The following is a 27,956-nucleotide window of genomic DNA, read 5'->3' as shown; positions in this document are numbered from 1 at the left end:
GCGTCAGGTAAGATTTGGTTGGGAAACCATTTGAAGAACTTTGCTGGCTGACATTTTTGAAGTGCACACTGTGTAAATCAGATCTCATTGAATTACTAAATTCTGTTGTTTGATTACTTTATTCTATGATGAAGGCTGTGGTAAAGAATGGCCATGAAAATCCCTCTTACAGAGGAGGGCAAGCAGCTCAGTTTCTCCTCTGGAAGCTGACAATCCCCCAACACATTGCAGCTCTAATACTTTACTGAGAAAAGAAAGATTACTAAGGGGATAGTGGAAGGGAGCAAAAGCAGTATGGCTTGTATCTTGCCCTCCAATAACTACAATAGATGGCAAAATGGTCCCAGCTTTGAGGAAAGTGAGGTGAAACACGACAAGCCTGAAAAGCAAACTAGCCTGAAAACAAGACATCATGCTATTATTCCAGTACAGTTCTGCATACTCCTTAACACGCAACAATACACATGATCCTACAACTGGAACTACAACAAAATATAGACTAAACTCTAAACTACTGCCAAGAAGCCACACAGAAAACAGAACTCCTACCAGGCTACTACACTAGTGCAAGGACCAGCACTTCACACAACACTAACTGCTGCTAAACTCCAGAGCTGCTACAGTCTTTTACCCTGTAAGCTCTTTCTTAATTTCTAATCACTTCAAAGTCCACTGAAATGTAAGTGTGTAAAATAAACAACCTTAATTACATCACAAAAACAAGTCTTTTACCCTGTAAGCTCTTTCTTAAGTTCTAATCACTTCAAAGTCTACTGAAATGTGTGTAAAATGAACAACTTTAATTACATCACAAAAACAAGTCAGCACTACTTTGTTTGCTTTTAATTGAATTTATTTAAATAGGATAAGGTTACTTAAAAGACAACTCTTTACATACAAAATGTACATTACGTTAAAGTTTGCTATACTCAAGTACAAAACCTGGACAAGAGTTTAGTAAAAGGAAAACAGCACACTATTTCAAAACACACATTCTTACCATTTTACAGCATTCGAGAAGTGCCTTTTATGTTGTAACAGTGAATGGAGAACTTCTGTCAGTAATGAATTAAGCTACAGGTTTTGGTTTCAACATTAACCAATATTACAAATGTAAATATCTTTCAGATCACTACTGAGAGCTTCTCTTAGTGGGTTAACTAAGCGAATTCAGAAGTTGATTCTTTTTCTAAGTCCAGGAGTGTTGTTGTTATTATTTACCATACATATCTAAAATGGATCTAAATTGGCTTCGCCCTGTGCCACTGAGTTTTAGTAATAATATTTCTATGAACTTAACGGGATTTCTGCCTTATAAGGCACTACCAACAATGCAGATGAAACACCAAGTTTCACAGAAAACCAACACCCATCTTAAATGATCAAAAGAAGGGAAAAGAGGTTACCAATTTTTATTTATTTATTTTTTAAGAATGCACCTACATACGCTAACACTCTCAAACTATTACTTTGTCTTCCTATTCCTGTCCCTTTCCAATTAAGTTGAGAAAGCACTGGCCTGCATTCCACATGTTTTCCCCACATTTTATAAGCATGACTGTAATCAGGAGAACAGCAAATTTGCTACATCGACACATTTTTGCACTTAAGCATGTATAAAATATGCCTGTGTATTCAAGAGAAAATGGCACTAATCCATTCACTACTTCCTCTCAAAGATCCATATCAAACAGCCTAGTAGCATACTCCCATCCGTGTATGTCTTATTTCATATGTCAATAAGAGAAACTTCAATTTGAAGTAATGCTGTTAAAATAGTTCATCTCTTATTACCAATCTAACTTGCACTGTAAATTCTACACTCCTGTCCAACATAAAGGAAAACACTTTGTCTCCGATTATCTTACCAGCAGAATGGTCAGTTTCCTCATCTAAATGAGTTATCTTTTTACTGTCAAGAAGGCTCTTGGGATGATTCTGAATTTCAATAGCCATTTTAACTATTTGACCATAAGTGGAACAAAACTGAATCTTACTGAAACAAAAATAATGTATTTCTAGGTGTGAATTGGAATGACATGCCAGAGATGAACTATAATAATCTTCAAAACAAAAAAAAAAAAAAAGGGGGGGGGGGGGCTGGTAGTAGAACATTGTAATATTACCACCTTTTAAAGAAATACTGAGCTACTTGCTGTACATAAGTAGACACTTTTAAGGTGACTGGTGATAATGACCCCAGCATTACAACAGGGAACTTTTAAAGTCATTAAAACTTCACAGCAATCTGAATCCCTGTAAGGTTTAAAAAGAATTGTACTTCAACTGTTTAAATACAACTTATCTGTTTGAAAATATGGAAGTAATACTTATATTTCAAGCACCATTAGCTACTTCATGGCCATGTAACATGCTGGATTTTCTTCTTTGCTTCCGTAGGCTTTAGGTCACTCTGGAATATAAGAAAATATATAAGTATTCTTAGATATACTGTGCAAGTATAAGTTAGAAATTAACCTGCTGTATTTAAATTTTACACTGACTATGGCTGGAGGCACCTCTATGCTACTACAACAGCTTTCTACTGCCATCTTGTGGAGAACGCTAAATATCACACAACTTTAAAGAGAAATAAAGCACATCAATTCAATTATCTGCAAATCACATACATCATTTGTTTTTTCTTAATCCCACAATTAGTTATCCAAAAGTATCTTTCAATTATGCATCCTAAAGACAGGCACATATTGGAGTTTCTAAACATACTTCTATGTTTACATCAGATTGCCTTCTTAAAATACTTGTTGAAATGGGATGGTCTAAGAAAAAAAAACAACACATACACAACTAGGAAACCCAATTTACTTCTGCCAAATAGTAAAAACGTTAGAAAAAGGGGAAGGTGCTTTTTCCTTTGTAATAATCAGTATAAAAAGTGAAATAATTGCCAAAGTCTCAGATCAACTCATCTTTCAAGACCCACCCCAAGAAACCAGAAAAAAAAAAAAAAAAAAATCAAGCAAGCCCAAAGTAAAACAATGGGAGACTGAGGTGGTGAAATAATTAGCTTTCACCATATAACATAAGAAAAAAATCCTGAGAAATTGCAGCTTTAACAGTTCACACAAGCAGAGTAAAGAGAGGTATATGAGTTCTCAAGAACATTCTACTCCTCTACTCTGCTCTCGTGAGACCTCACTTGGAGTACTGTGTGCAGTTCTGGTGTCAACATAAAAAGGACATGAAGCTGTTGCAGCAAGTCCAGAGGAGGGCCATGAGGATGATCAGGGGGCTGGAGCACCTCCCATATGAAGACAAGCTAAGAAAGCTGGGGCTGTTCAGCTGGAAAAGAGAAGGCTGCGTGGAGACCTAATAGCAGCCTTCCAGTATCTGAAGGGGGCCTATAAGGATGCTGGAGAGGGACTCTTCATCAGGGACTGTAGTGATAAGACAAAAGGTAATGGGTTCAAATTTAAACAGGAGAAGTTTAGGTTAGATACAAGGAAGAAGTTCTTTACTGTGAAGGTGGTGAGGCACTGGAACGGGTTGCCCAAAAAAGCAGTGAATGTCACATCCCTGGCAGTGTTCAAGGCTAGGCTGCATAGAGCCTTGGGTGACATGGTCTAGACATGGCAAGGGGGTTGGAACTAGATGATCTTAAGGTCCCTTCCAATCCTAACATCTATGATTCTGCAGAGGAGTGGTTTGGGGAGCACAATCAAGAGATCTCTCTTCTCTGTAAGAGTTTCAATGTTTATTTACAGCAATGCTGTAGATTGCAACCACTGAAAGGTTTAAGGGAATTAGACCTTAAGGAGAGACAGTTCTGTGCTAGTCAGTACAAGAACTTCAGTTTATCTTGACAGTCAAAGAACAGTCACTTGCTTGAAAAGGCAACTGTCCTTACGGTCATATTAAAAAATATATCAGGCTTTACACTTTTCAGCCAAGTACATTGACTCTTCCTGGCTCCATGACTTATTATTCAGTATTATGTTAATTTCAGACAGTAAAGTAATATCCATACAATACACTTGCCTAACTTCAAACATATCTAACCAACACTAACCAAAGAACTTACCGGTATTAACCTGAACAACAAGAACTGTGGATAAGGTAGAAAGTAAAGTGTCAGGGATCATAGCTTTTAAGTGTCAGATGTATAATCACTTAAAAGTGCTCATCACTATGTCTACAAAACATTTAAATACAATGTAAAGCAGCAGGGAGGTGCATACTAAAGAAGTTTCAAAAGCTCTATGGGCTCAGATCTGACCAATAATTGAAAGAGTCCTAAGTATTAAAATAAGCTAGTGATACTGGTAAGTAGGAAACACACCTCTTCAGCATAAATCTGCCACAGGGCCGCAGCCATGATCCTTGTAAAAGTTCTTCAGAACAGCCATATGTTTAGGTGCTCACGTTTAACAGAAGTCTGAGGGAAACTACCAATCCACACAGCAAGGATATTACCTGCATTCTTTCATGAAAGCTTTTTTTTTAGAGAGAGAAATTAATAGAAAGCATTTCATGACCCAATACTGAGAAAACAGAAGTCTGATGACCTGAGAAAATTTTAATCAATGTAATTCACACTGCGTATCTAAAGCTCCCCCTGCAGCTCAACTGAGGACAGAAATACCTCCTCCTTTGAAGCCCAGACTTACTCCAGACAGTCCCATACTCCAGTGGAAATGTGAAAGTGCCTTCATTTGCATCACGAAGAAACAGAAGACAAATGCAAGGCTTATCCCTACCTCATGGCATGTTTTAAAGAGGACATAGCTCATTGCTCCTTGCTCACTGACAAGCTCTTAAAAGACTAATTACACCTTTGTCAGAAACAACCACTGTTCTATCTTTCGCTGCAGCTGACAGCTAGAACACAATTACCTACACTTTCAAAGATATGCCCTGCTGAATTCATATATCTGGCCTTAGCTCTTCTCTCATCACTTCAACTCACTGGCCTCCTTCTGCGCCCAGCTGTAGTGTAGTTCTCTACAGGAAATTTGTTTGCAGCTGAATCTAACTTGCAGAAAGAAAGGTAACTATTTACCTTCATGGTTAACAGCTCAGTCATCAGCCATCTACTTGAGAACAGCACTAGTCTGTTCAAGACCTCAGCTTGTCTTTCTCATCATCTTACAGAAGCCCAGATACCTGATTAAGACCACCATGGCTCAAAATGAGAACTCAACATTTAGCCTCTCACTTCAGTTAGTACGGCTTGTTGTTACAGCTTCTCATTCAGACCCACAGTCCAGGCAGCTCTCCAGATATTCATATCCAGTTCCTTCCTCTAGCTTGCCAATTCCTATGTGAGATTTAAAACAGATGGCATTCTTCCTCTAAGGATATATTCTACAGCTCTCAGCATTCCACTTCAGATCCTGTAACATCTTTTCTTTCACTCTGACAAATGAAAGCTTGTCCTACTCAACCATTCAAGTGTGATTGTTGCAAATGTTATCATTCCATTTTTTTCTTCCCTACTACAAAAAACAGACCACTTGTCCTCCCTCTAAGGCTCTTCATGTTGTTCTGTAATATCTGTTCTCTCTCTCAGACCTGCCAGTAGGATTATTTTGTGTTTTATTTGACTGCTACCAGCACCACCTTAAGTATTACCTACCAACTCATTTTAAAGTTACATACATATATGTTTTCTACAAAACTGCTCCTCTCACTCAGAAGTTTCCTATGTACAAGTACAAAATACTTAATTTCTTTCCTTTTAATCTTTCCCAGACCAGCTACTCTTTTGCCCGTCTCTAAACAAAACTCTGCTATTACTCCAAAATAAAATAATCCTGAAGACTCTTACAAGGGTCTACATTTGGCTCCTGCAAGTTGCTATTGAATAAAAAGCTGCAAAGCAATGTACATACCGGCAAATCAGATTCTTCTTTTGGAACAGCTCTCTTTAACTTCACAACAGTAGTTCCTGCTACTGGAGACAAGGGGTACACCTTCAGACTAGCCAACATACTGCTGTTAGTCTTTGAAATATTGTTCTGCTTAGTCTCATTATTCCTCATTCCCAGCTTAGCGTCCTCTGATAAACTGGAGGCTGAAATGTACGTTGCGGCATTCGGAGGAACAGATAATCTTCTAACAGTGTTGGTGGTGCTTCCAGCTGGAGGAGGTTTTAGGCGATCAGCAGCTCCATTTTCTGTCTTTTTCACTTTTATGCTTGTACTTGTTGAACTGCCATCAAACACAATTAATGGCCGTTTCCTTAAACCTTCTGCCATTGTAACACTGAAAATACAAATTGTAAAGTTCTCAGAAACACAAGCTACATGATCCAAAAACAGTATACTAAAGACACAGCTAGTGAAATATGAATTTAATCTTGCCTAAAGTAAAAATATCCCAAAATTCTAACCTTAAACTCTTAGCTACTCTAAACTTAGGCAACGGAGATTGCTTTCAAAATATAAAGGGGGAAGGGAGGGAAGCAGCGGATTGTGTGAGGAAGTGCTCCTTAGCAAAGAGGGCTCTGTAGGAACTTTCTAGGGAGGCAATTATAGTTGTATGACCAAAGACTGTGCTTATCCTACTGTAGCTATTTGAGAATAACTAAAGAGACAATAGCTGTTAAGTATTTTAAAAGGTATTTGAGAAAGTATATGCCACCTTACCTACAAGAACGGCTCACAGAGCAAGAGAAAGTTCAGCTCTTATTCAAATTTGCTTCTACATTACTATCTGTTCACAACATTATATGTCACATAATCCTCCTCTTTTTCTATTCATCCACTTCTGGGAACTGACAGAGACAAAGACAGACCTTCAATTCATTTGGAATTTGTTTGTCAAAAGATCAGACACAACTTTTTGGCTTATATTTACAGCAAATGCAGTTTCAAAAGGCTGCTGGGGAAATGTGCCCTTGTCAGGACCAGGAGTGTTCAGCCAGGCAAGTTGCGTTGATTAAGTATTACCGAAACAGCCCTATTTAACAGATATGATGCATATTTTCACTTGAAAAGTCTAAAAAGTGACACACACTTCAAAAGTAAAACATGATACATTTTGCTCATTTGGGTTTGTCTAAGAATTTACTCAACACTCCTGACAAGGACACATTTCCCCAGCAGCCTTTTGGAACTAGCTTTTCATGTGAAAGAAGAGATTTAATGCATTTTTTCAGTTATCCTCCTTAACAAAAGTCTAATAAAAGTCTGCTTTTCCTATGGAGGTTTTTTGTGATTTTGTTTCTGTTTGTTGGTGATGGTGCATTTTTTTGTTTGGTTTTTAATTCAGCATGGTGAAGACTGGCAAGCCAGGAACTAACTGCAGTTCTGGGAGGATCACTATCTATTCCGAACTGAATTTTAGAATCGTAGCACTTGTATAAATGACCACATGCTACAATACTGATAATATTCCCAGAGAAATACTTTGGGAAAGTTCCAAAAGAACTCTGGACGCTGTACCATCAAAAACTGTCACATCTCATTTTTAGCTACATGGTTCACAGAACATAGAACCTTGGTTGTGACATTCCCTTTCTCTATATAAAGTACAGGCAGCTTAAAAGCTTCAGAGCAGGACTCATGTTAGCCAGCACTTGTCTGAGAGAGGACACTGCTGCTGGCCAACAGCTGAAAAGAACATTCTGGGATCCTATTTCCTGTGGCAGGACACTCCCTGTGAAACCTAGATTTCAACACACATCTTCTACATCCAAGAGAAATGTTGTAGCCACACTTTGAGCTGGCCTGGACATAGAACACATTCTGAGATTCAGACCATCCTCTTTCTTCCAGCAGAGAAGATGATATTATAGATTTTCCAAATTAACTGTCCCTGAACATGAATACTTTGTGAAATGTTTGAAGTTGGAGAGACTGCATTTGGTTTTATTTGGTATGATTGTCTGCAAGCTCTAATATTCAGTAATAAGATGTATAAACCACCATCTGTGACCTCAGATATTTGATAGCATTATTGAGGTATATAACTGCAGCTCAGCTGATATACAGCAAATCTTTTAGGATGTGCCATCAATTACCAGCAGTAAAATTAAACAATATGCAACACTGACTTTCAATTTTCAATCTGTTTTTACCTCTTATCTGCGACTCCTAGAAGCATGCAAACACACACTGAACTGTGCTGATCAAGCCACCATGCCTCATATTAATTTCAGTGCATGTTGTAAAGCTGCGGTTTCCACAGAGGAACTCATCAGAAAGCTTCCACTGTTCATGCAATCAGTTTACCTTACTTCTAAATTGAATTAACAGCACGCTTAGCTCCTACCTCTGAATTGTACATAACTTAGAGCATCAGAATACCTAGGAATTTTATTTTCCTTTTAAAAACATGAATGTCAAGTTCTACTTCCTCCTCTGCACAAACGGCAGTTCTGCTTAAATAGTACACATAACTGTGAGGAAAACTAATACTTTAATATCCAAAAAGATGATTGAACTTAATTCTTTGTCAATATACTAAAACTGAAGTTTTCTTAGTGCAACTTTTACTTGCTGAAAGTCTATTTCTCCCATTTCTCTCAAGTTAGTAATATTAGCAATAAAAGCTTAACTTTTCTAGACAGTATTTTGCCAACATGTTAAGTATAAAAGATACAACCATAGCAGGAATATTGACTGCTGGAAAATCTCAAAACTACCTAACAACAGAGCAAAAGACTAAGCCTAGTATGCTAGATATTAAATGGTAAGAGCAAGTGGTACAGAAAAGCAGACTGGTAAACATACCTCCTTTTACTTACTACTTTCCCAGAAAATGCTGCATAGGTAACCATTACTGAATTTTACTGCACTAAAATAAGAGACCCTAAACTTATTTTACATATAAACACTGGATGAAGCCATTCTCTCACCTGAACATTAAGATTGCTTCATCCTCTCAAAAGCATCCAGCCTACTATCTTCCTTTTGTGATAAAAAAATTTCTTTTGCACCTATTTTGGCACACCAACAGCTCTTTTCATTATTCAAACACTAACCTTGTGCTTTTATCCTCATGTTGCAAGTTGTAAACAAACTGAGGTACTATAAACATTCATGCACGTGAAAAAGAAAAAAAAAACAAAACAGCATAACAAGACAACTCAGTGCACTAGTCACTGCTAACATTAAAAAAAAACCAACAAAAAACCAACAACAACAAGCAAATCAACCACTTGACAGAATTTGCTTAGCTCTTCACAGTTAGAAACCTCAGTAAAGCTAAGACACACCCACGAAATCAACAAGCTGTAATACTGCAAAACTATGAGAATTTCTATCCACCTTTACTTCGGATGTACTACTGAAGCTAAACCAGAACTCCACCCATGTGCATCACACATCAAAGTCCTGGGCTGGGGGAAGACTGGGAAGAGACGTTTTAGTAAAATAAACTTCTAAGGAAGATTTTGCTTTCTGATCAAATACAAACACAAAGATTTAAAAAATAAAGCAGAATGTTCTTCAGAAGGCAGATGTTAGTTTTGAATTGGACACAAAACTGCTGCAGCATACAGCCCAGACTCTAGACCATCCCTGTCCAAGGAACAAGCATAATTAAACATGATTTTGACCCTTTACTTAAGCACTGTAAAAATATTATTATTTAACAATTATATAGTGAAACAACAAAATAACTTCTTTTTTTCTTCACTATAAAGTACCTTGAAATGTACCAATAACCCTGTATCAATACAAGCTGGGGGATGAAGGGATTTGAGAGCAGGGCTGTGGAGAAGGACCTGGGGCTGATGGGTGATGAAAAGCCCAACATGACCCAGCAAGGTCTGCTCCCTGCCCAGAAACCAATCACATGCTGGGCTGCATCAAAAGGAGTGTAACCAGCAGGTCAAGGGAGGAGATTCTGCCCCTTGATTCCATTTTTTTGAGATTCCCCCTGGAGTTGTGTGTCCAGCTCTGCGGCCCCCAACACGAGAGGAACGTGGACCTATTGGAGTGAGTCCAGAAGGAGGGCTGATCAGGGTCTTGGAGCACCTCTGCTATGAAGACAGGCTGAGAGAGCTGGGCTTGTTCAGCCTCGAGAAGTGCAGGCTCTGGGAAGACCTCACAGCAGCTTTTTCAGTACTTAAAGGGGGCTTATAAGAAACATGGGGACAGACTTTTTAGTGGGGCCTGCTGCAACAGGACAAAGGGTAAAGATTTTAAATGAAAACGTAGATTCAAAGTGGATATAAGGAAGAAATGTTTTACAATGAGGGTGCTGAAACACTGGAACAGGTTGCCCAGAGAGGTGGTACATGCCCCATACCTGGAAGTGTTTACAGTCAGGCTAGACAGGTCTCTGAGCAACCTGATCTAGTTGAAGATGTCCCTGTTCATGGCAGAGGGGTTGGACCAGATGAACTTTAAAGGTCCCTTCCAACCCAAACTAGTCTATGATTATATGAAAAGCACTATAATCCAGCTACCATTAATAACATTTAGATGACAAAAAAGATCACCTTCCCTTTTTTCCTGTTAGGGCAGTAGTAGAATCTAAAAGTTCTGACCCAGAAGACCTGAGACAGCAATCTCTACAAACTGTAACAACGTCCAAAAGCTGTACAAATTTCATTAATCAGGCAAACAAAGATTAGACTAATTGCGTTGTCCTAAATTCTGCAAGTGTAGCCCAATAAAAGCTAAATTACCTTTTATTCTCACTTTTAAACTCATTTTGCTGTCTTTTCTTCTCCATCATTTTTCCCCATCTACTTTTTGGCAAGTCACGCTGAGGCAGAGGAATGGCATGTTGAATATAGAGATCAGTGAGACCATCTTTATCCATCTTTACATCATTTTCAACTAGTATATTTTTCTGTGGGGAACAACAACAACAACAAAGTTGTCATTATTATGACAAATTCAAAGCATAAACATCTTAGTGGCATCATTTCTGTTTTGAAAAGCCACTTTAGTGTACCAGGTACAAATGCCAGGGTTTCAGAAGTGACAGGACTACAGAGGTGACCAGTGTGGAGAGGCCATGAACAGCCCTGTGCCAATAACAGCCTGATCTGCTGCCTTCCTTCCTACTGTCAGCTTCGTTTTCCATGTGGATTACACTCGGTCCTTCCTTCATTGAGTCAATGGGAAATGAAAGATATTTGGGTCAGTACATAGTGGTTTCTTTTTCCACCACCTGCAAGCACATCTCTTCACATATTTCCCCACGTGCCTCTTCCTGCATGTCCTTTTGTGTCTCCTGCCTCTGGTAGCTGCAGCTCTTTTTTAAGTGCATTTGAGCACAGCTGCCATGACCAACTTGGCTTGAAATTTTAATGTGTGATGGGCTGTTTCTCTCAGTGTCAGAGACAGCTAGATCCACCTACAATCAGTACTGGGCAGTACACTGCCTTTGCCCACACAAGTGAACTCTCCAGCCCCTTCCTAACCAAAACCCTGCAATATTTCCAATAAAAATAGAAGGGGAAAAAAAAAAGGGGGGGGGGGGGGGGGGGGGGAAGTTACGTTGGACATTCTGTTGATGACTGATGTTTTCACACACTCTTTAGCACACTTCCCTGAATCCAATTTCCCTAAATCCAACTACAGTACTGCTCTTCAGTCTTCTAAAAACCAAACTAGTAAAACATACTGCATTTCAAAAAATGCATTAAAAGTGTAGAGATGCTTCCTCCCCTAGATCCCAAAGAAGGGGGATTTCTAGCAACTGTCAGGCACAACAGAGAACCAATTTTCTTTCTAACCATGTATAGGGTTGTGAAAACAAAATTTCTTGCTACCTCCTTTCAAATTTATTAAAAGAGGAAAAATCCCAGTAACTTTCTACAAACTAGAGGTCACTGAAAGCAGGTGATGTCTGCCACTATTGGTTTTGACACCACTTTGTGACTTCTGATGTCAACCTAAAACCTGTACATTTTTGTCTACATAAATTACATGACAAAAATTCAGCGAGCTCATACAAAAAATTAAGACTTTGATTACTACTGTTTCGTGCACCTAAACTTTTCAGGCAAGGATCTAACAACTATTCCAAATCACATCAACTGAAGCTTCATATGGTTCAAAACTGTTTATAACTCACTTCCAAACTCCGTTTTTTTTTCAGTTATGCATACTTAAGCAGTAGCTTGACTGACTTTGTAAGACACCTTTCCTTAATTCACTGGGTATGAACGTGGCAATTATAACAATGATCACCCTTCCACAGAAAATTTTACTGTATGCAAACACTGTCTCACATTCAGAGATTAGAGAAAGTTGTTCTTTATCAGCTGCAATGTTCAAACACAGCCCCGGAGACACCTCACACCACGGGCCTCCCCTAATCGAGTACCCAGACTACACAACCAACTTGGATTTTGCTTGTTTATTCCCTGAACTCTTCTTGCGCGCCTATTTGTGAAGGAAAGAGGAGAAACACACAGAGCAGGTGTGACGCGGCGGAATGGGGGTCAGGACAACAAGCATGACCGCAGGGCAGCGAGGCCTCCCCTCCCCGCCTCAGGACGCGCTGCTAAGGGCCTGACTTCCTCCCCGACGGAGCCCTGGCGCACCTGCTCCAGCGTGAGCAGCAGGAACTCCTCCGAGAGCAGCTCCGGGTGCAGCAGCAGCAGCTCCGACTCCGGACGCCCCGACTCCCGCTCCACCTTTCCGTCAATGCCATCGCGGCCCCCACCTCCGACCCTGTCCCTTCCCCGCGCAGCCATCTTCTTCCCCCGCGACCCCTTTCCGGCTTCCCACAATGCCGCGAGGGGCGGGGGCTGGCGCAGGAAGTGGCGCGGAGAGGTTACGTCAGGATTCGCCGCTGGGTTAAAAGTGTCCGTGACAGCTGCAGCAGTGTGATACATTGCTTGCTATGCTGTGTACCTGTCGTTGGTAGCCATGGTTACACAGCTCGGGCCTGGGATGAAGTGACCTTCTCAAAACAACAAGGATCTCATTGGCACAACTACATCCTGGTCGTGTTTGAAGGATCAAAGGAGAACATTCAGGACTGGTAGTACTAAAGGATGAGTTACTTGACAGCTTGGCAAAGTGACCATTCGGTTACCTAACTTGGCAATGAAACCAACTTTTAAGGTGTCCTGAAGTGAACTGCTTTCATTATTATACTAAAAATCACACCCCCAGGTCAGAAAGACCCTAGCCCAGGTGAAGGCCTCTCATCTGAGCATGAAGAGTAACTAGAATGAGTGACACAGCAAACGTTACATACAGATTACAACCAACACTGGGAGTGTACCATCTTGTAACTGTTGTGTATAAACGTAACAAGAAAGCCAGCATTGGTGCGTTTGATCTGTGGAACAGTCCACCCAGCAACCAGGCGTGAATAAACACAGTATCTCTCCTGAGCCTGTGGAGCTGGTTTACTGCATGCCAGGCACAAACCTGCTTTCAAATGCACTTTTTGGACAACAGCAACTAATAACACTTCCTGAGCTGCAATGACTAAAGCTGCTTTGCAGTTCCAAAGTAAAGTAGCTGCCGGCACGTTTGAGTTGGCAACCTGCCTATGTACTCAAAGCGGAAGGGGGAATTAAGAAACGATTACATTAGTAAATTAACCACGCTGTCGTTACAATATGAAATTGCAACGTAACTCAAAGTACTTGATGCACTTCACAGCAGTAAGAAGGAGGAGCAATTCTGAGTAACGTAACAAAAACATACACACAGAACACATTGCATACATATGACCCTATGTGTAACATCATTGCTATACACAGCACTTCCGAGAATATGAATACAAGTTCTGAATACCTAAAACTCATTTAAGCGTACAAACAAACAGCGTAATAACACGTTATGTCACGTGGTGCCCCTCAGGCTGCGCTCTGGCAGTGTGTACCGCCCGCCTCCTTGCACTCTCCCCCTCCCAAACCACTCACAACCACTGTTACATTCTGATTTCTTTTGGAAGAGCTGCTTTTCCGCCTGTGTCAGGAAGGACCTGCCCTGTGGCCACAACCCGTAGCGGTCCTACAGCGATGGGAAACAACAAACAGCCACCCCTGGCCGTCCCCAGTCCGAACGTTGTGCGCACCACAGGGGCTCCCTCCAGCCGTCCTTCCACGGTGCGGATGCGCCACCCGGCTGCGAGCCCTAGGCCGGCTGCGAGCCCTAGGCCGGCTGCAGCCCGACGGCTCAGAGAAGGGGTTCCCCGTCACAGGGGCAGCGCAAGGCCGCGGTTCCCCGCCGTCGCCCTGCCATGCCATGCCATGAAACCGGTGCCCGAGGGGAGGACATCAGAACCGAGCCCCATCCTGCCGGCTGCGTAACGTCATCGCCCTACGCCTGTCACACCTCCCATGGGCGGGGTTTCGTTGAGCCTCCAGCCCAGTAGTTGACTCCCGGTGGCGCTCCCATACACACACGTGACCGGAAGGGCCCTGCCTGGTGCGGCTGCTTCTCTCCCTCCGGGAAGCGGCGCCGCTGGCGCAGGGCGGGGTTTGTGCGACACCGGAAGCGGCGCTCTCGCCGGCGGATCCCCGCGCGCCGATATCGCGGCTTGGTGCGCCGCCCGCCTGGCCGCTGGCTCTGGACCGCACCGCCTCGAAACGGCGGGCCCGGCTCCCGGTGTTGTGGCGGCGCCTGGCGCTGGCAGGTGCTGCGGGAGGGAGAGCGGGAGGAGCGACTCTGTCGTCTGCTGGGGTGGAGGCAGGCGTACTGGGGGCCGCGGGACGCCGGGCCTGGCTTGCGCCCCCAGGTCAGGCTGCGGGTGTGTGAGGGGACGGGGTGAAGCGCAGCACGTCCTCCCGGGAATAGCGTGGCCCAGTATCTCGGGTCTGCGGAGCCATGTTCACGGGTTAATTAGCGCTTGCTAACTACACAGCGTGTAGGAGTACGTGTGCGTAAGGGAGCGATGCAGAGGTAAAGAAGGCGGTGTGCTGGTTTGCAGGGCAGCAACAAACAGAACGTGACTGCAAAGCAAGACTTTACCTAATGCAAGTGGGGGAGAGTTGCTTTCTGCTTTTTATCAGAAAAGAGTGTGCAGGATTACTGGTGCACTTAAGAAAACAATATCTAGTAGACTAGTAATCTGCTTGGCTGTTGATTAGCTTTTTATAACAAGCAACCCATGATCTTGTTTCCTGGAGCTCAAGAATAGCATAGTGACTTCCATTTGTAACTGTGGAGTAGGCTTTTGCACTTTCAAAAAACAGCATGTTCTGCAGAACCTGTTTCTTTGCATGTGTGCAGGCCCTGAACTCTTATAAATGACAACAAAACCAATAAAAAAATCACGTACAGGTTATGTATATTGACGTTGGTGACTTTTAAAAGCCTTTTTCACGGCTTTTTTCTAGCATGAATGTTTTAGTTTCTTTGCTACAGATTTATGTAGTACTATGGGTTTTTTTGTTCTTTCTGCTCATGGATTGCATGTCTATTTTGATTTCTTTTATACTCTTAGTTTTCGTCTTTCTTTGTTATGTTTTTGGGAGGTTTTTACTGCATTTTGGTCAAGAGCAGAATTCTGTAGTTCTCCCAATGGCATACATTAACATTTTTACCTTGGGCTACAGGAATGTTAAGTTGTTGACAGCTTTAGGTATGAAAGCTGCCTAACCTCTCTAGTTTATCACTTGAGGCTACACGCAAGGTCTTAGAAATGGTTGGGGTTTTTTTGCTGATCAACTATTGGGCAGCCCTTTTTAACTTAATACACTGTGTTTCTTTTGATAATGTTGGAGGATATCAGGACTGTGTTCCCAGGGACTTGCGTTATCGTTTTACCTGAGGCTATTTCTCTAATACTTCCTAGGTTTGGGTTTGGTTTTTTTTCTGTTGAAGGTCAGAACGCTGATATACACCGCAGATGAGGATGTGGTTTGAAAATGTCGTGGAAGACTGAAATAAAGTCTTTTAATTTCTGAAAAATAAAATGTGACGCTTTTGGCATAAAAGATTGCTACTACCTCTTGATAACATGGTTTGCTTCTGGCTGTATTCTTAGCTTGATTTAATCTTATTTAGTATTTTCTTGTGATTTGTGTACCTTACCTTTTCTCACTCAGTCCTAGAAAATTTTGCCATGGTTTCCAGTGTTCTTTTGCAAAGGCAGAGGGAGTTTTCAGATAATAATTCAGATAATAATTTGAAACGAAATTAATTTTAACTATATTTAGTTTCAGGATGTTCATAACAGCATTTTGTTGATGTTGGTGTCTCTTTTGGTCTGCAGAAATTTTGCTTGATGTTTTAAATCTCCATCTTCCTTGTGGACTGGAAGTAATTGTGCATGTTATTTCTTAAATCCATTCAAGATGTTTAGTATTGTGTTTTCCCCAGGGTTGGATAAGTTGTTGTTTCAGACCAGTCACGACAAATTAGAAGGTGATTAAACAAGGCCAGCAGTTTCTCATCTGCTCTTCTTTGGAGTGTTGAGCACAGCTGTCTGCTGATCTCTTATAAAAATAACACAAGTCTGGAGTACAGTAAAATTACACTGGCTGGTTTTAAAACACTATTAATTGCTTCATAAATTGCATCTGTCCCTTGGCAGGGCTTGATTGCAAAAGAGTGGGTATAGTTTGTAGAATGAATATTAGAAGTGCTGCTTAGCACTTAAAAGCAGACTTCTGGAATGGTTGTGATGGTAGAGAACAGAACAACTCTTAATTTCTGTGACATTGAATCCCAAGCTTAATGAATGTTTTATGGACTATGCTTCCAAATTTTTTGTATGAGTGTGCTTTAGAATTGTTGCTTGTAAAGCACATTTACATTTATAAAGTCTGATACAGAGAATAGGTAAGTGGCAGACACTTTGCAGCTATTATAAAAAAAAAAAACAACCACGAGCCAACAAATTCTAATACTATTCTAGTGGCTTGGAAGTTACATATTTCTGATTGCTGAAGAGTAAGGAATGTAAACTGTATGTGCTAAAATGTCTATGATAAATATATCATTTGACTCATATGCTAAGAGACTAGGTCCTAATAGGCCTAAATTGAGGCCTAACATGAGATGTTAACTCATCATGCTGAATACCTTGTGGCTTCTCTAGAAATCTGAGAGCTGAAGCTTGTGTGTTTTCATGTATAAGTGATAGAAGACTGTGCATGACAGGTTTATAAATCGTTTAAGTACTGCCAGGAAGCACTTGTAGTGCCAGAGTGTCAAAGAGAGACAATAATATACTGGTTACATGTGGAGAAAGCATCACTTCAGAATAGCTGGGTGCTGTTCTGAATCTGTCTCAGGATAGACTCAAAGTGAAACATTACAATTTGATTAATTTCCGTTGTTATTAATGTGCTCATTCTGGCTTGTGTAATCAGGTTGGAAATAGAGTATAGACTATTGAAAATTGCAACAGTGAAGTTTTTGTATTGGTGTTTAAATTGCTGCCTCTGATATTTGATGTGTGTGGAGATAAATAGTGGGTTTTTTTTCTCTTTAATCAGATCACCCAGAAGACACAATGAGTGTTAAAGCTTTCAAGCTCGTTTCTGCTGTCGAGCGGGAGATGTTAATGGGAGACAAAAATTACATCAACATCGAATGCATTGAGTGTTGCGGAAAGAACCTCTACATTGGAACCAATGACTGCTTTATCTATCACTTTCTATTGGATGAAAAGATGTCAACAGCTGGAAAAATAACTTTTGCTGCCACCAAGCAACTACATAAATACCTGGGCTTGAAGAAGCCTGTGAGTGAGTTGAAAGCAGCCTCTGCCCTCACCAGGCTTCTTGTGCTTTGCGACAATACAATAACACTAGTTAACATGATGAACCTGGAACCTGTCCCCACTGGCGCTCGAATCAAAGGAGCTGTGACGTTCACATTAAATGAAAACCCTGTGAGTGGGGATCCTTTCTGTGTCGAAGTCTGCATTATCTCAGTCAAGCGACGGACCATCCAAATGTTCATGGTGTTTGAAGACAGAGTCCAGATAGTGAAGGAAGTGTTTACTCCAGAGCAACCCTGTGCTGTGGCTGTAGATGGTTATTACTTGTGTCTTGCGCTTACTACACAGTATATAATTTTGAATTATAATACTGGAGTCTCCCAGGATCTATTTCCTTATTGCAGTGATGAGAAACGGCCAATTGTGAAAAGGATAGGCAGACAAGAGTTTCTGTTGGCTGGCCCCGGAGGCCTAGGTGAGACTAAGGATTGTCACTTTTTTTCCCAATTTTTTGTCTTTTCTCTCTTAGTTTCTCTCAATTTGCAAAGCAAAGCTTAACTAATTCTGTTGTGCATGATAATGATTTTTTTTTTTTTTCCCACAGGTCTGTACTGGAACATTAAGATCAGTAGGTAGATAGTAAATCTTGGATACTAAGTATTATTATTACCCCCCTGCTTTTTTAAGGCACAAAAATCTGGTTACTTGTATTTTAATTGTGTCTGTAGAAAGCTTCATTTCTACATAGGTGACTAATAGTAGTAGTATCTTGCAGCCCAATGTAAAAAAAATTGGTTGGTACCAAGTGGTACTTCAGAGCCTGATAGCCTTTCTGCAATGACTGGCTACACTGGGTTTGAGGAGCCCCATGTTGCTATAAAATCGTTAAATTAGTGTAGATGAATTTATTTTTTCTTCAGTTGCTGTTCAGAGGAGTTCATAGGAAGTCCATTTAATAGATTGTAACAGTTTCACAAATAGATATGTCATGCTACAGTGCTAGTAGAAATGTCAGTGGAAGTAGACTGTATCCTAACTCCTGTAGAGCTAAACTCTGTCCCAACTGTAGATTTTGGCAGATACTACCCAGGTTTTATGCTCCCATCTGCTTAATTTTTTTATAGTACTTGTCAGCTATGTATTACAGAAGGTGATAGTTTAATATTGCAAAATGCAGAATAATGCTCTTCTCTAATACATAGATGATAGACTACTGCTGCTGTGATCTGTCTAAATAAACAATATGCTGTGAGCTCAGTATTCTTGAGCTTCTCTTGGGAAAAGCTGTAATACCCCAGAGCTGACAGACCACAGGCAGAATGCTTTCATGCTGTTTGCCATATGACTCTCCAGGTAGGAGATGCAGTTTATGTATCTGCCCTGATACATTAGGAATAGTATGTGGCACAAAGATCACAACTATTTAAGCCCTTAATTCGGGGATCTGCATGGGTTTAGGCTTTTTGATATAAATTCTAAAGAAAAGTAAGAGTGTAATATAAATAAGTGATTGGAGTTTTGCCTTGTGACTAGAATATGAGATGTACATCAACTCACCAGTGTGTTTTTCTCTGAAGAATCGGAGACTTATTAGAACATCAGTTTATGCAAATTAAAGATATTCCAAGATTAACTTGAGGATTTTTTTCAGATGTGGGGCTTTTCCAAGTCATCTTGGCTGCCCTCCTCATATTAAAACTGTTAGTTGCTTTAAATGTGGACATATATTTGTGGAAATTAACTATTTTAGTAGTGCTGTGAAATTTATAATCTGAATTGACTGTCTAAAAGTACTCTTTTTTGACATGTTTCTAAGGAGATCCTATTCCTACTTCCATTTGTATTTATCTTTTCAGGAATGTCAAACCAGGTTCTGGTCAAGTGATTAGTTTCTTTTTTGATTTAAGAAGAATAGGTATACTTTCAAAAATGTAAATGTGTTTAGTCAGAAAGCAGAATTTTATTTAGTCTGACTTTTACTTTAATCTGATGTCCTGGAAGAGGGCTATACAGTAAGACCTCTAGTCTCAAAATCCAACATGCCTGTGTAAGTAGATTGTCCTGGGGTTAGAATGTCAGGTGTGTGATATCTTAAACAAATGCACTTCTGCAGCTATAAACAGGCTATAAATTTCCCCTTTTTTCTAGCTCAGAAACCTTACAAAGACTTCTTGCTATGGATTGTATGTTTTTTTCCTTGCCTAATTTGGCTTGTGGGTTTGTGGGGGGGGGGGTTCAATCAGCTGTTCTTTATTCCCTCCCCATCTTTCAGTTTTTCCTCAGTAAAATTCTTAGTGTCTTTAACACTTCCCTCTTTGAAGTTGTGAAGATGGTTGAGCATCTTTATAGTATATAAGCATTGTGTGTCTTGGCATTTGAGGTAGGGCTCTGCTGTAAAGTGAATTTGCTTGAAAACGTTTGATATAAATCTTTGATTCTAATTTTGGTTTGCTTTTGTACATTTTGTTGCTTAAGGCGTGTTTATTTGGCACTTGGTAGAACACCTATGCTAAATTCAACCTCTTTTACTGAGGTGGGTGTATTCTGCATTAATATATTTGCTTTTACAGTGTTTGAAGTGGCATTTATTTACATTAATCTGCTTTTGAGTTAAGACTGAAATTTAGAATGCAGAAAGCAATTGCTTAAAAAGGTAATCATAAAATAAAATATCTCTTGAGTTTCTTGGGTATGTAGCCTTTTTGCTTGCCTGGACTGCATTTAAAACTGATGGTTAGAATTGTTCATAGCTGATCCATAGACTTAGCCATTTGGTACTTGGTTTTCTCGACTTGGAGATAGTATATAGTTCAGTCTTTCCAAGGGACGAGGAACTTAATTTTTGATGCATCTTCAGTCCTGTAATTCATTGAGATTTGAAAATGAGTTATTTCTGATGTATGAAACTGTGCTTACCAAAATTCAGTTTTTCATTTTATGAAGCTTTTGTTGCATGTTTCTGATCAGATTTCTTGCCATGTGGAGGCTTCAAGTTTTTAAAATTTCAGCAGGTGAGCCGTTTTAAAATTTCAAGCAGTTCTTGCATGTTTGCACAGGGCATGCTTCCTAGCACCAGCTGGAGTAACTGTCCTAAAATGTCAGAGGCCTCAACTCAGACCAATCTCCCACAGGAGGGTGCAGCTCTTCAGAGCTTGAACTGAAGGGAGCACTTGGTGCCTCTTGCTGAGACTCTGACACAGGAAATTTTTTTGTCCTTGCCTGCAGGAGGTGTGTGCTTGGTTAAGGATTTCTGTTTCCAAGTAAAAGAGATGCAGGAGGACGTCAGCAGAGTACATGACACCAGGGATGACAAAAAGGAAACAGTCTTCTCCGAGACCCAGGCATGAGCCTGAACCCCAGCTGTACTGAGGAAAGGACAGGCTTTTGTTTCTGTGTGTTCCATGGTGGCAAAGCTTAGAAACTTGTGAATTCCCATAAAGGGAAGAACTCTCCTTCTCTGCCTGCAGATCTGCATCTATAAAATATGTTCAGTGCTTAGAAGCAGATGGGAAGCAGGAAGCTCTGTCCAACAAATCCTCTGAGCCTGTACAATGCAGTAGGAGGAATTAGCAAGTAATAGTGGGAGACTCCCTGATACTGGAGATGAGGTTTTTCTCATCAGGCCTGCTGGAGAGGAAGAACAGCTTGAGGAGGAGTGTGCGGACCGTGCAGGTCATTGTATGATTGCACAATCAGTGGTGATGAGGGATTTGGCTTTTATGGCTGTAGATTTAAGGAAGAGGTGGTATCTACCAGACCAAGTGAGGCAGAAGCATTTTTGCCAACAGGCTGATCAACCTGGTGAGAAGGAGTTAAACTAGGAAACAGTGGTGGTAGGCCAAGTTGGCAGAGAGCAGGATGATGTGGATGAGAGTCTTTGTAATCAAGAGGGAGGGCTGAAGAGGCCCTGCTTCAGGCATATGCACATTAAGTCTACAAAACAGCGTAATGGTGAAAGCTCTCTTATATTTTCTGGGAAATCATCACATCTGTATGTTAACAGCTGAGCTGAGGGGTTACTCTTCACATGAAAGCAGCGGGAGAGTGTGGTGGCATGCCTTGGGTCAAAGGAGGAGGCAACTCCTGAGAGTTCATGCAGGACAGCTAGAACGCAGACATGGTGGTGTTGTGGTGAGTGTCTGCTACAGACCACCTTGTCAGGAAGATGTAGGTAAGTCCTTCAGATAGCAGGAAGAAACCCACGTTTGTAGGCCTTAGTTCTTAGGGAGCACTTTAACTGTTCCAGTACCTGATAAAGGGACAGCACAGCAGGCCACAAGCAGTCCAGGAGATTTCTGGAGTATATTAATGGTGATTGAGGAGTTGATGAGGGGATGTGCTCTGTTGAACCTAGCTAGAAATGTGAAGGTCAGGTGAGCAGCCTTGGTACAGTGTCCATGAGATGGTGAAATTCAGGGTCCTGACAGAAGGGAAAAAGACTACAAGCCTGGACTGCAGAAAAGCAGACTGGTTTGTTCAGGGACCTGCTTTAAAGAATTCCTTGTGATATGGTCCTGGAGAGAAGGACTACCTCCTCCAAGTTCAAGAGTGGTCCATCCTAATCAGCAGGAAAACAAGCAAAAGTGGCAGGAAGTCTGCATTAATGAACAAGCAGCTCTTGCCCAAATTCAAATATAACAAAAGAAGCAAGTGAAAGCAGGGCCTAGGTGATCTGGGAGAAATACAAACGCTGTCCAAGCATGTGAGGATAGGGTTAGGGAGACCAGTGTCCATCTGGCATTGACTTTCAGCACCTTGAAGTGCAACAAAAAGCTTCCAGAAACATATCAGCAGCAAAGGAAGGCCACTGATACCCACTGCTGAATGGGGTGGGAGACCTGGTGCCAAAAGACATGGAAACGGCTGAGGTGCTTAGTGCCACCTTTACCTCAGTGATTATTTTTATGGCCTTCCTTCAGGAATCCTCAGCTAGCCCCTAGGACCAGGGGGAAAACATGAAGCAACAGAAACCTGCCCCCAGTAGAGAAGGATTGGGTTATAGATCATTTAAATAAACTGGACGGACAAATCCATAGGACCTGATGGGATGCACCCATGAATGCTCAGAGTTTGTGGTCAGTGTCACTGTGAGGCCACTCTCTATCTTTGAAAGATCATGATGATCAGGGAACATTCTTTAGGACTGGAAGAAAACAAATGTACTCAGTCCTGTCTTAAATGAGCAAAAGAAAGGATCCATGGATGGAGGAGAGCGGGGGTGTAAAGAAGACAGATCTAGACTCTGGTTAGTGGTATTGTGGTATCTCATCAGTGAAAGGATGTGAAGCAGTCTGTACAAATTGAAATACAGGAAATTCTACATAAACACAAGAAAACAAATTTCTCATTGTGATGATGGTCAAACCAGGAAATGGGTCTCGGAGAGGATGTGTGGTCTCTGTACTTGGAGATACTCAAAAGCTGACTGGGTGAGTTCTTCAGCAAACTGTCCTAGTTAACCCTGCTTTTAGGGAAGTTGGCTTAGACCATCTCCACAGGTCCCTTCCTGCTTCAAATATTCCTTAACTTTAATAAGTAAAAAATAAAATTTTAAATGCCTAATTTTAGTTTATTCCTTCTGCTTTTCCAGAATAAACTCCTTAGTGGTGCATGGTTTGAGCAGTTGTATAGTGATTGAGTAGAATACAAATGGAGTTGGAGAACTGAGCTTTATAACTTAGGACAAGCACACAGATACTAAGGAGGGCGATTCATAGATGGTTATGCAGTGCCTTTCTTGTAGCTGATGACACTGCATAAAGCAACAATAGGGTAGTCAACAATAAGCAGCATGTTCCCTTCTTGTTTTCAGCCACTGGTAGTGTTCCTTATGCTGTCAACTTTTATGATAAGTGAAAGCTTTCATATTCCTTTTTAACCAAGTAGTAATAAAGATGTGTTATTTCATTTTTTACAGATATTTACATGAAGAATCTTTCTGTTTTAAAGCAAGCAAATAAATAAAATCTACAGTCTATTGTACAAATTCCAGAGAAACCTGATAAAAGTTGGCCCTGCTTTAAGGGAGGGGATAGGACTGGACTGAATGTCCTTCAGAAACCTCTTCTGACTTAAATTCTTCTATGATTCTGTAAATTTCTAGATGTCTTGATGCTGAAAATAATGTAGCTGTCTTTTGGATAACTCTTGTAACCTTTGGATAGTATATGCATTTTTAATACAGAAATGATTACTGGCTTGATCTATTTAATCAAATGCATTCTTGTGCTGTAAAAAGGCCGTTGCTTCTGACTGTATTTGTCAAGTGTATTGTTATCCTTAGGTGAGAACTGGGTGAAGAGAGAAAGTGCATCATTCTGCCACAGAAACACCAGCTATTGAAGGCAGAGGAATGTAGAGCGATGTTAACTTGGAAAAATACTGTGCATTGCTTTGCATACCCTTTCACTTCTGTAATGGATTTTTTCATATTACCTGAAAAAAAGCTCTGTCATTTAAAAAAAAAAAAAGAGAAAAAGGTGGTGTTAAAATCAGGATTTTATAAATTTTTTGAGAATGTCAGAGAAATAGAAAATTCTAAGAAATAATAAATATAATTAACCTTGAGTTTACTGCTGGTTAGTTTGTGTTTAACTCAAATTTTCTTCCACTTTTTGAAATGGGATTATAGCACAGAGTAACAACTGGAAAGCATTAAAAATGGATAGTGCAGTCTGTCTGGCATAAAATGCCATCTCTAATCCATAAGAATATTGAAATCTGTCGAGTAAATTGGGAATTATATGTTACAGCCAAACAAAAGTATTTTCTCTAAGGTGCTCTGAGTGAAAAGCTGATCATTACAGTGAGAACACAAATAGCATTATTTGCTAATAGCTAGATGTGAAATTCTATTTGTCTGTTGCACCCTTAGTCAAGGGAAGGGGCTGATGATTTCAATGCTGCTATAAAGGATCCAGAAGCTTAGTCTCTATACTGTAGTTCTGTAAAAATCTACAGCCTTATGTTTTCTTTTTTTGTTGTTTTTAATTCCAAGACGGTCCTTCTGCCCAACTACCCATGCCTCATTATCCTCTGTTTGGAAGAGATTTTGCAAATTCAGTAACATAATCTTTTAATCTCCTCTGTCCTTTAGAGCTCAGGCTTATTCTACCAGCTGTCAAGTGGCTCATTCATGCCAAAGAGTTTTCATGGCATGTCTTTTTAAGGAATATGTGTTCATGTTTAGAACAGAAGTTTACATCATGCCTCAGTGTGGCTCAGCTGGCAAAGGGTTACTGAACTAGGCCCAAAAACTTTGACTGGAGTTTTTCTTTTATTAATGTCTTGGAAAGAACTGGAGAATAGGACCAGTGGCCCATTGTCCAAAGGCAAGTCAAACTCTTATTAAGCCAGGAGAAGGAAGGAGGACAGAATAGACAGGAGGAAAGATAGTGGCAAAAAAAACCCACAAATTAACTGAAGATTTAATGTGGTTATTTTGAAGGCCGCATAGGAGGTATCATTGGGATATTAATTAAGTCTTTACTTTGCACTTGGCTTTTGGGACAGACCTTTACATGCAGCCTCTGTATTCTTTTCAAATGATTGAAAACACAGATGCCTCGCAGGAAGTGACTCAGAATTGACAAGTAAATGGTTGGCTGTCAACTAAAATGCTCTCTAGATATTTGACTCTACAAGGAACAAATATGCCTGTATTGCCAGATAGGTCAGGCAGTGCAGTTCTGAAGCTCTCACTAAGGCAGTATTGTTTGAATGCTGGGTCTGACTAAATACCAGTGTTTTGAAATGAATTCAAGCTACATGGCATAACTCTTATTAAAAAAAAAATCTTGGAACCTAATTAACTTGAAAATTCTTGCTAGTTCTTTCAGTAATCCTCTCTTCAGTTCTTGGTGTTGTCTGTTTCTGTGGTGAAGAAAAAATTGAACTGAACTAACCAACAGGTCTGTGTGGTCCAAGCAGGTGTGATGTGCTGTCATCATGCCACCTGACACTGCATTTGTTCTTCTGAGACTTTATTTCTGTACCTCGGTACCCATGCTTCATATTGGAAAGGCAACAGTCTTCAATCAGCACAATACTCAGGCTTTGTTTTTCCCTTTTTCTAGGCATGTTTGCAACTGTAGATGGCATTTCACAGCGTGCCCCTGTGCACTGGTCCGAGAATGTGATTGGAGCAGCTTTGTGCTTTCCTTACGTAGTTGCTCTCGATGATGAGTTCATTACAGTGCACAGCATGCTGGACCAGCAGCAAAAGCAAACCCTCCCTTTTAAAGAAGGTCACATTCTACAGGACTTTGAAGGTATTAAAAATGACTGGTCTTTGAATCAGTAATTCTGGAACAACCACTGCTGTGGGCATAGTCACTTAGTTTGTGTTTTAAACACAGTATCTAGTAAGCACCTGTTAAAAATTAGTTGTTAAAACTTCTGTTGCAAATGCTTTCCTGATTAGATTCCTGCAGATTATGATAGGAAAACTTTAGTCATCCAAAATTTCATGCTTCTAACAAAACGTATGCTCATTAAATGTGCTCTGATTGTCAAGTTAATTGTTGGGTAGGAGTCTGGGGGGTTAGAGCTTCTTCATATAGCTTGATTATCTCTTTCCAAGGAGCAATGTTAATTTATGAATCAACAACTGTGAGCTACAGGTATCTGTCCATTGGCTGTCCTGACAAAGGTCTAACCTAACTCCTAAAAGAGTTCTGTACTCCTTTCTAAAATACCTGTGTAAGAGGCTTAAAATGGGTCATTTCATAAAGAATTGTTAAAGAAAAAACACAAACATTTCTTTTGATCTGTTCTTCAATTAAGGACTCTTAATACATTCCGTTTCTGTTTTTTTTTCTAGGAGAGCTACAAGCTCTAGCACTATGAAATGTATGTTACTTGCTACCTTTGACATACAGCTTACAATTTTATAATGTAAGCCTGTGGAATATCTGGCAGTGAAAAGTCTCTGTGCTGTGGAATCTGGGCAGTAGCTTCAGCGGTAGTTTTTACAGCTTAGTTCATCATGAGAGATTATAGCCACTTTCATTTACTCAGAGTGGAATATCATCTGTAAATAAATAAATTTACCATTATCTCTGTATTTCTGAGGTGCAGTTTACAGGTAAACTATACTATCTGGTAAATACGATAGCAAGAGATGAGCTTTTGGAACTTTAGCACCATTCTGGTTTTTGTATCTTAGTAAATCTTAAAGGTTATTTCTGAAAGCAGGGGTGGGGAAGAGGGCTTCTGTCAAGAATGTAAACTGAATATGTCCATTTTCTCTGCCCAGGAAAGGTGATTGTTGGTACTAATAAGGGAGTGTATATCTTGGTGCCGCTACCTTTGGAAAAACAGATTCAGGATCTTCTAGCCAGCCACAGAGTGGAAGAAGCCCTTGTTCTAGCAAAAGGAGCTCGAAGGAATATTCCAAAAGAGAAATTTCAGGTCTGTCCTTCCTTTAATTTTCATGAAAACATAATTCTCATAGAGGGACCATGTATATGATGGTCAAGTGACCAGAGAAGGTGGAGGAGGAATTTACATAGAAGAGAAATCTAATACCTTTTATGGTTTCAGCCTGATGAAATAGACATGCTGCTGAATTGGGTAGTGCTTGTAAAGGCTATGACATTGGCAGAGTTCGGTGCAGTTCTGCTGGTGTTGTTTGTTTTTTTTTTTTATGTGTGTAACTTGAAAACAGTTTAGAACAAAACTGAAAAACTAGTAATAGAAAATCCCATGTGGTGCTTCTCTCATACTAAGTTCAGTTGTTGGAGCATTTTGTTACCATTGAAATAGTATCTGTTTTCAGTTTGTTTAGGAAGATGTAAAGTTAGGAACGTAACTGCGGTGATTGTAGAACTGTAGTGGTTCAAAATTATTCAGTCTGTAAGGATTTTTTTTATTTTTAATGTCAAGAAGATTCTCATTCCTTGTCATTTAAATTTTGGTCAAGCCCTTGAAAGGTAGTCATTACATTAAATTTGTGTCAGCTTTCATTTTTATCCTTAACTTGTTTGGTGAATGAACAGCTGGGTAGGCTGCTGGAAGTAAAAAGTTTGGTGAGAAAGATGTTCCCATCCTTTTGCAAAGAAGTACCCAGCTACCCGGAAGTACTGGAAGCTTAAAAGTATTTAGGCAAATGCAGAATTCAGTTTCCAGCATGTTTTGGTTTGCATCTTCACTTCCAACTTTTCATATACATCTGTTTAAAGAAATAAATCTTGCTGTGAGGACAGAATGCATGTTCTAATCAATGTCTTCTATGTATGATGACCTGTAATTCTCCCATTATTTTTTTCCAGTTTATGTAGATTTAGTGTAGGAGATGTCTTTTTGTGTTTTACCACAGGTTGAACTGCAGTTCATTATCTAAAATATGTGACGTAAAATCTCATTCCTCTTCAATTTGCTTGCGTTTAGGGTTT

The 27,956-nt window shown here is 40.3% G+C and overlaps 2 protein-coding genes across 4 annotated transcripts in view; one reads left to right on the top strand and one right to left on the bottom strand.

Annotated features, from left to right (window-relative positions):
- Positions 1–1,181: 1,181 nt before the first annotated feature.
- On the bottom strand, positions 1,182–12,804 carry CUNH2orf49 (chromosome unknown C2orf49 homolog). 2 transcript variants are annotated; one of them, XM_061472626.1, is made up of 4 exons: positions 12,473–12,799; positions 10,601–10,767; positions 5,853–6,225; positions 1,182–2,413 (listed from the first exon to the last, which is right to left on the bottom strand). In XM_061472626.1, the coding sequence occupies exons 1-4, from the start codon at positions 12,764–12,766 to the stop codon at positions 2,357–2,359; spliced, it is 891 nt and encodes a 296-aa protein (XP_061328610.1). In that variant the 5' UTR covers positions 12,767–12,799; the 3' UTR covers positions 1,182–2,356. The 2 variants fall into 2 exon arrangements, with proteins under 2 accessions (XP_061328610.1, XP_061328611.1); XM_061472627.1 differs by lacking the exon at positions 1,182–2,413 and adding an exon at positions 3,462–5,278 and having other exon boundaries at positions 12,473–12,804.
- A 1,574-nt stretch (positions 12,805–14,378) lies between these two features.
- Positions 14,379–27,956, top strand: part of TGFBRAP1 (transforming growth factor beta receptor associated protein 1) — a 32,366-nt gene continuing 18,788 nt past the window's right edge. Inside the window, exons 1-4 of one of the 2 annotated variants that reach the window (XM_061472624.1) lie at positions 14,379–14,526; positions 17,336–18,037; positions 25,638–25,832; positions 26,819–26,973. In XM_061472624.1, coding sequence (XP_061328608.1) covers positions 17,353–18,037; positions 25,638–25,832; positions 26,819–26,973 — 1,035 coding nt within the window. In that variant the 5' untranslated portion in view covers positions 14,379–14,526; positions 17,336–17,352. Of the gene's footprint in view, positions 14,527–14,562; positions 14,641–17,335; positions 18,038–25,637; positions 25,833–26,818; positions 26,974–27,956 lie in introns of those variants that run through there. The other variant, XM_061472625.1, reaches the window with a different exon arrangement.

Source organism: Pezoporus flaviventris, unplaced genomic scaffold (genome assembly GCF_033815535.1).
Source record: "Pezoporus flaviventris isolate CSIRO_AGI_PZ_B2104156 unplaced genomic scaffold, CSIRO_AGI_Pfla_v1 ptg000072l, whole genome shotgun sequence".
NCBI classification, from domain to species: Eukaryota; Metazoa; Chordata; class Aves; order Psittaciformes; family Psittacidae; genus Pezoporus; species Pezoporus flaviventris.
Note: the sequence above shows the minus strand (reverse complement) of the source record. Positions and strands in the feature narration are given on the sequence as shown.

Bases quoted from the DNA above. Each gene is read 5' to 3' on its own strand.
- CUNH2orf49 (XM_061472626.1), bottom strand. From the start codon at position 12,766: ATGTATCACACTGCTGCAGCTGTCACGGACACTTTTAACCCAGCGGCG. The intron at 10,768-12,472 runs GTGCGCCAGGGC...TGTTCCCCACAG, and splicing joins TGCTGCTCACGCTGGAGCAG to AAAAATATACTAGTTGAAAA. The intron at 2,414-5,852 runs GTATGTACATTG...CTTATATTCCAG, and splicing joins AAGAAGAATCTGATTTGCCG to AGTGACCTAAAGCCTACGGA.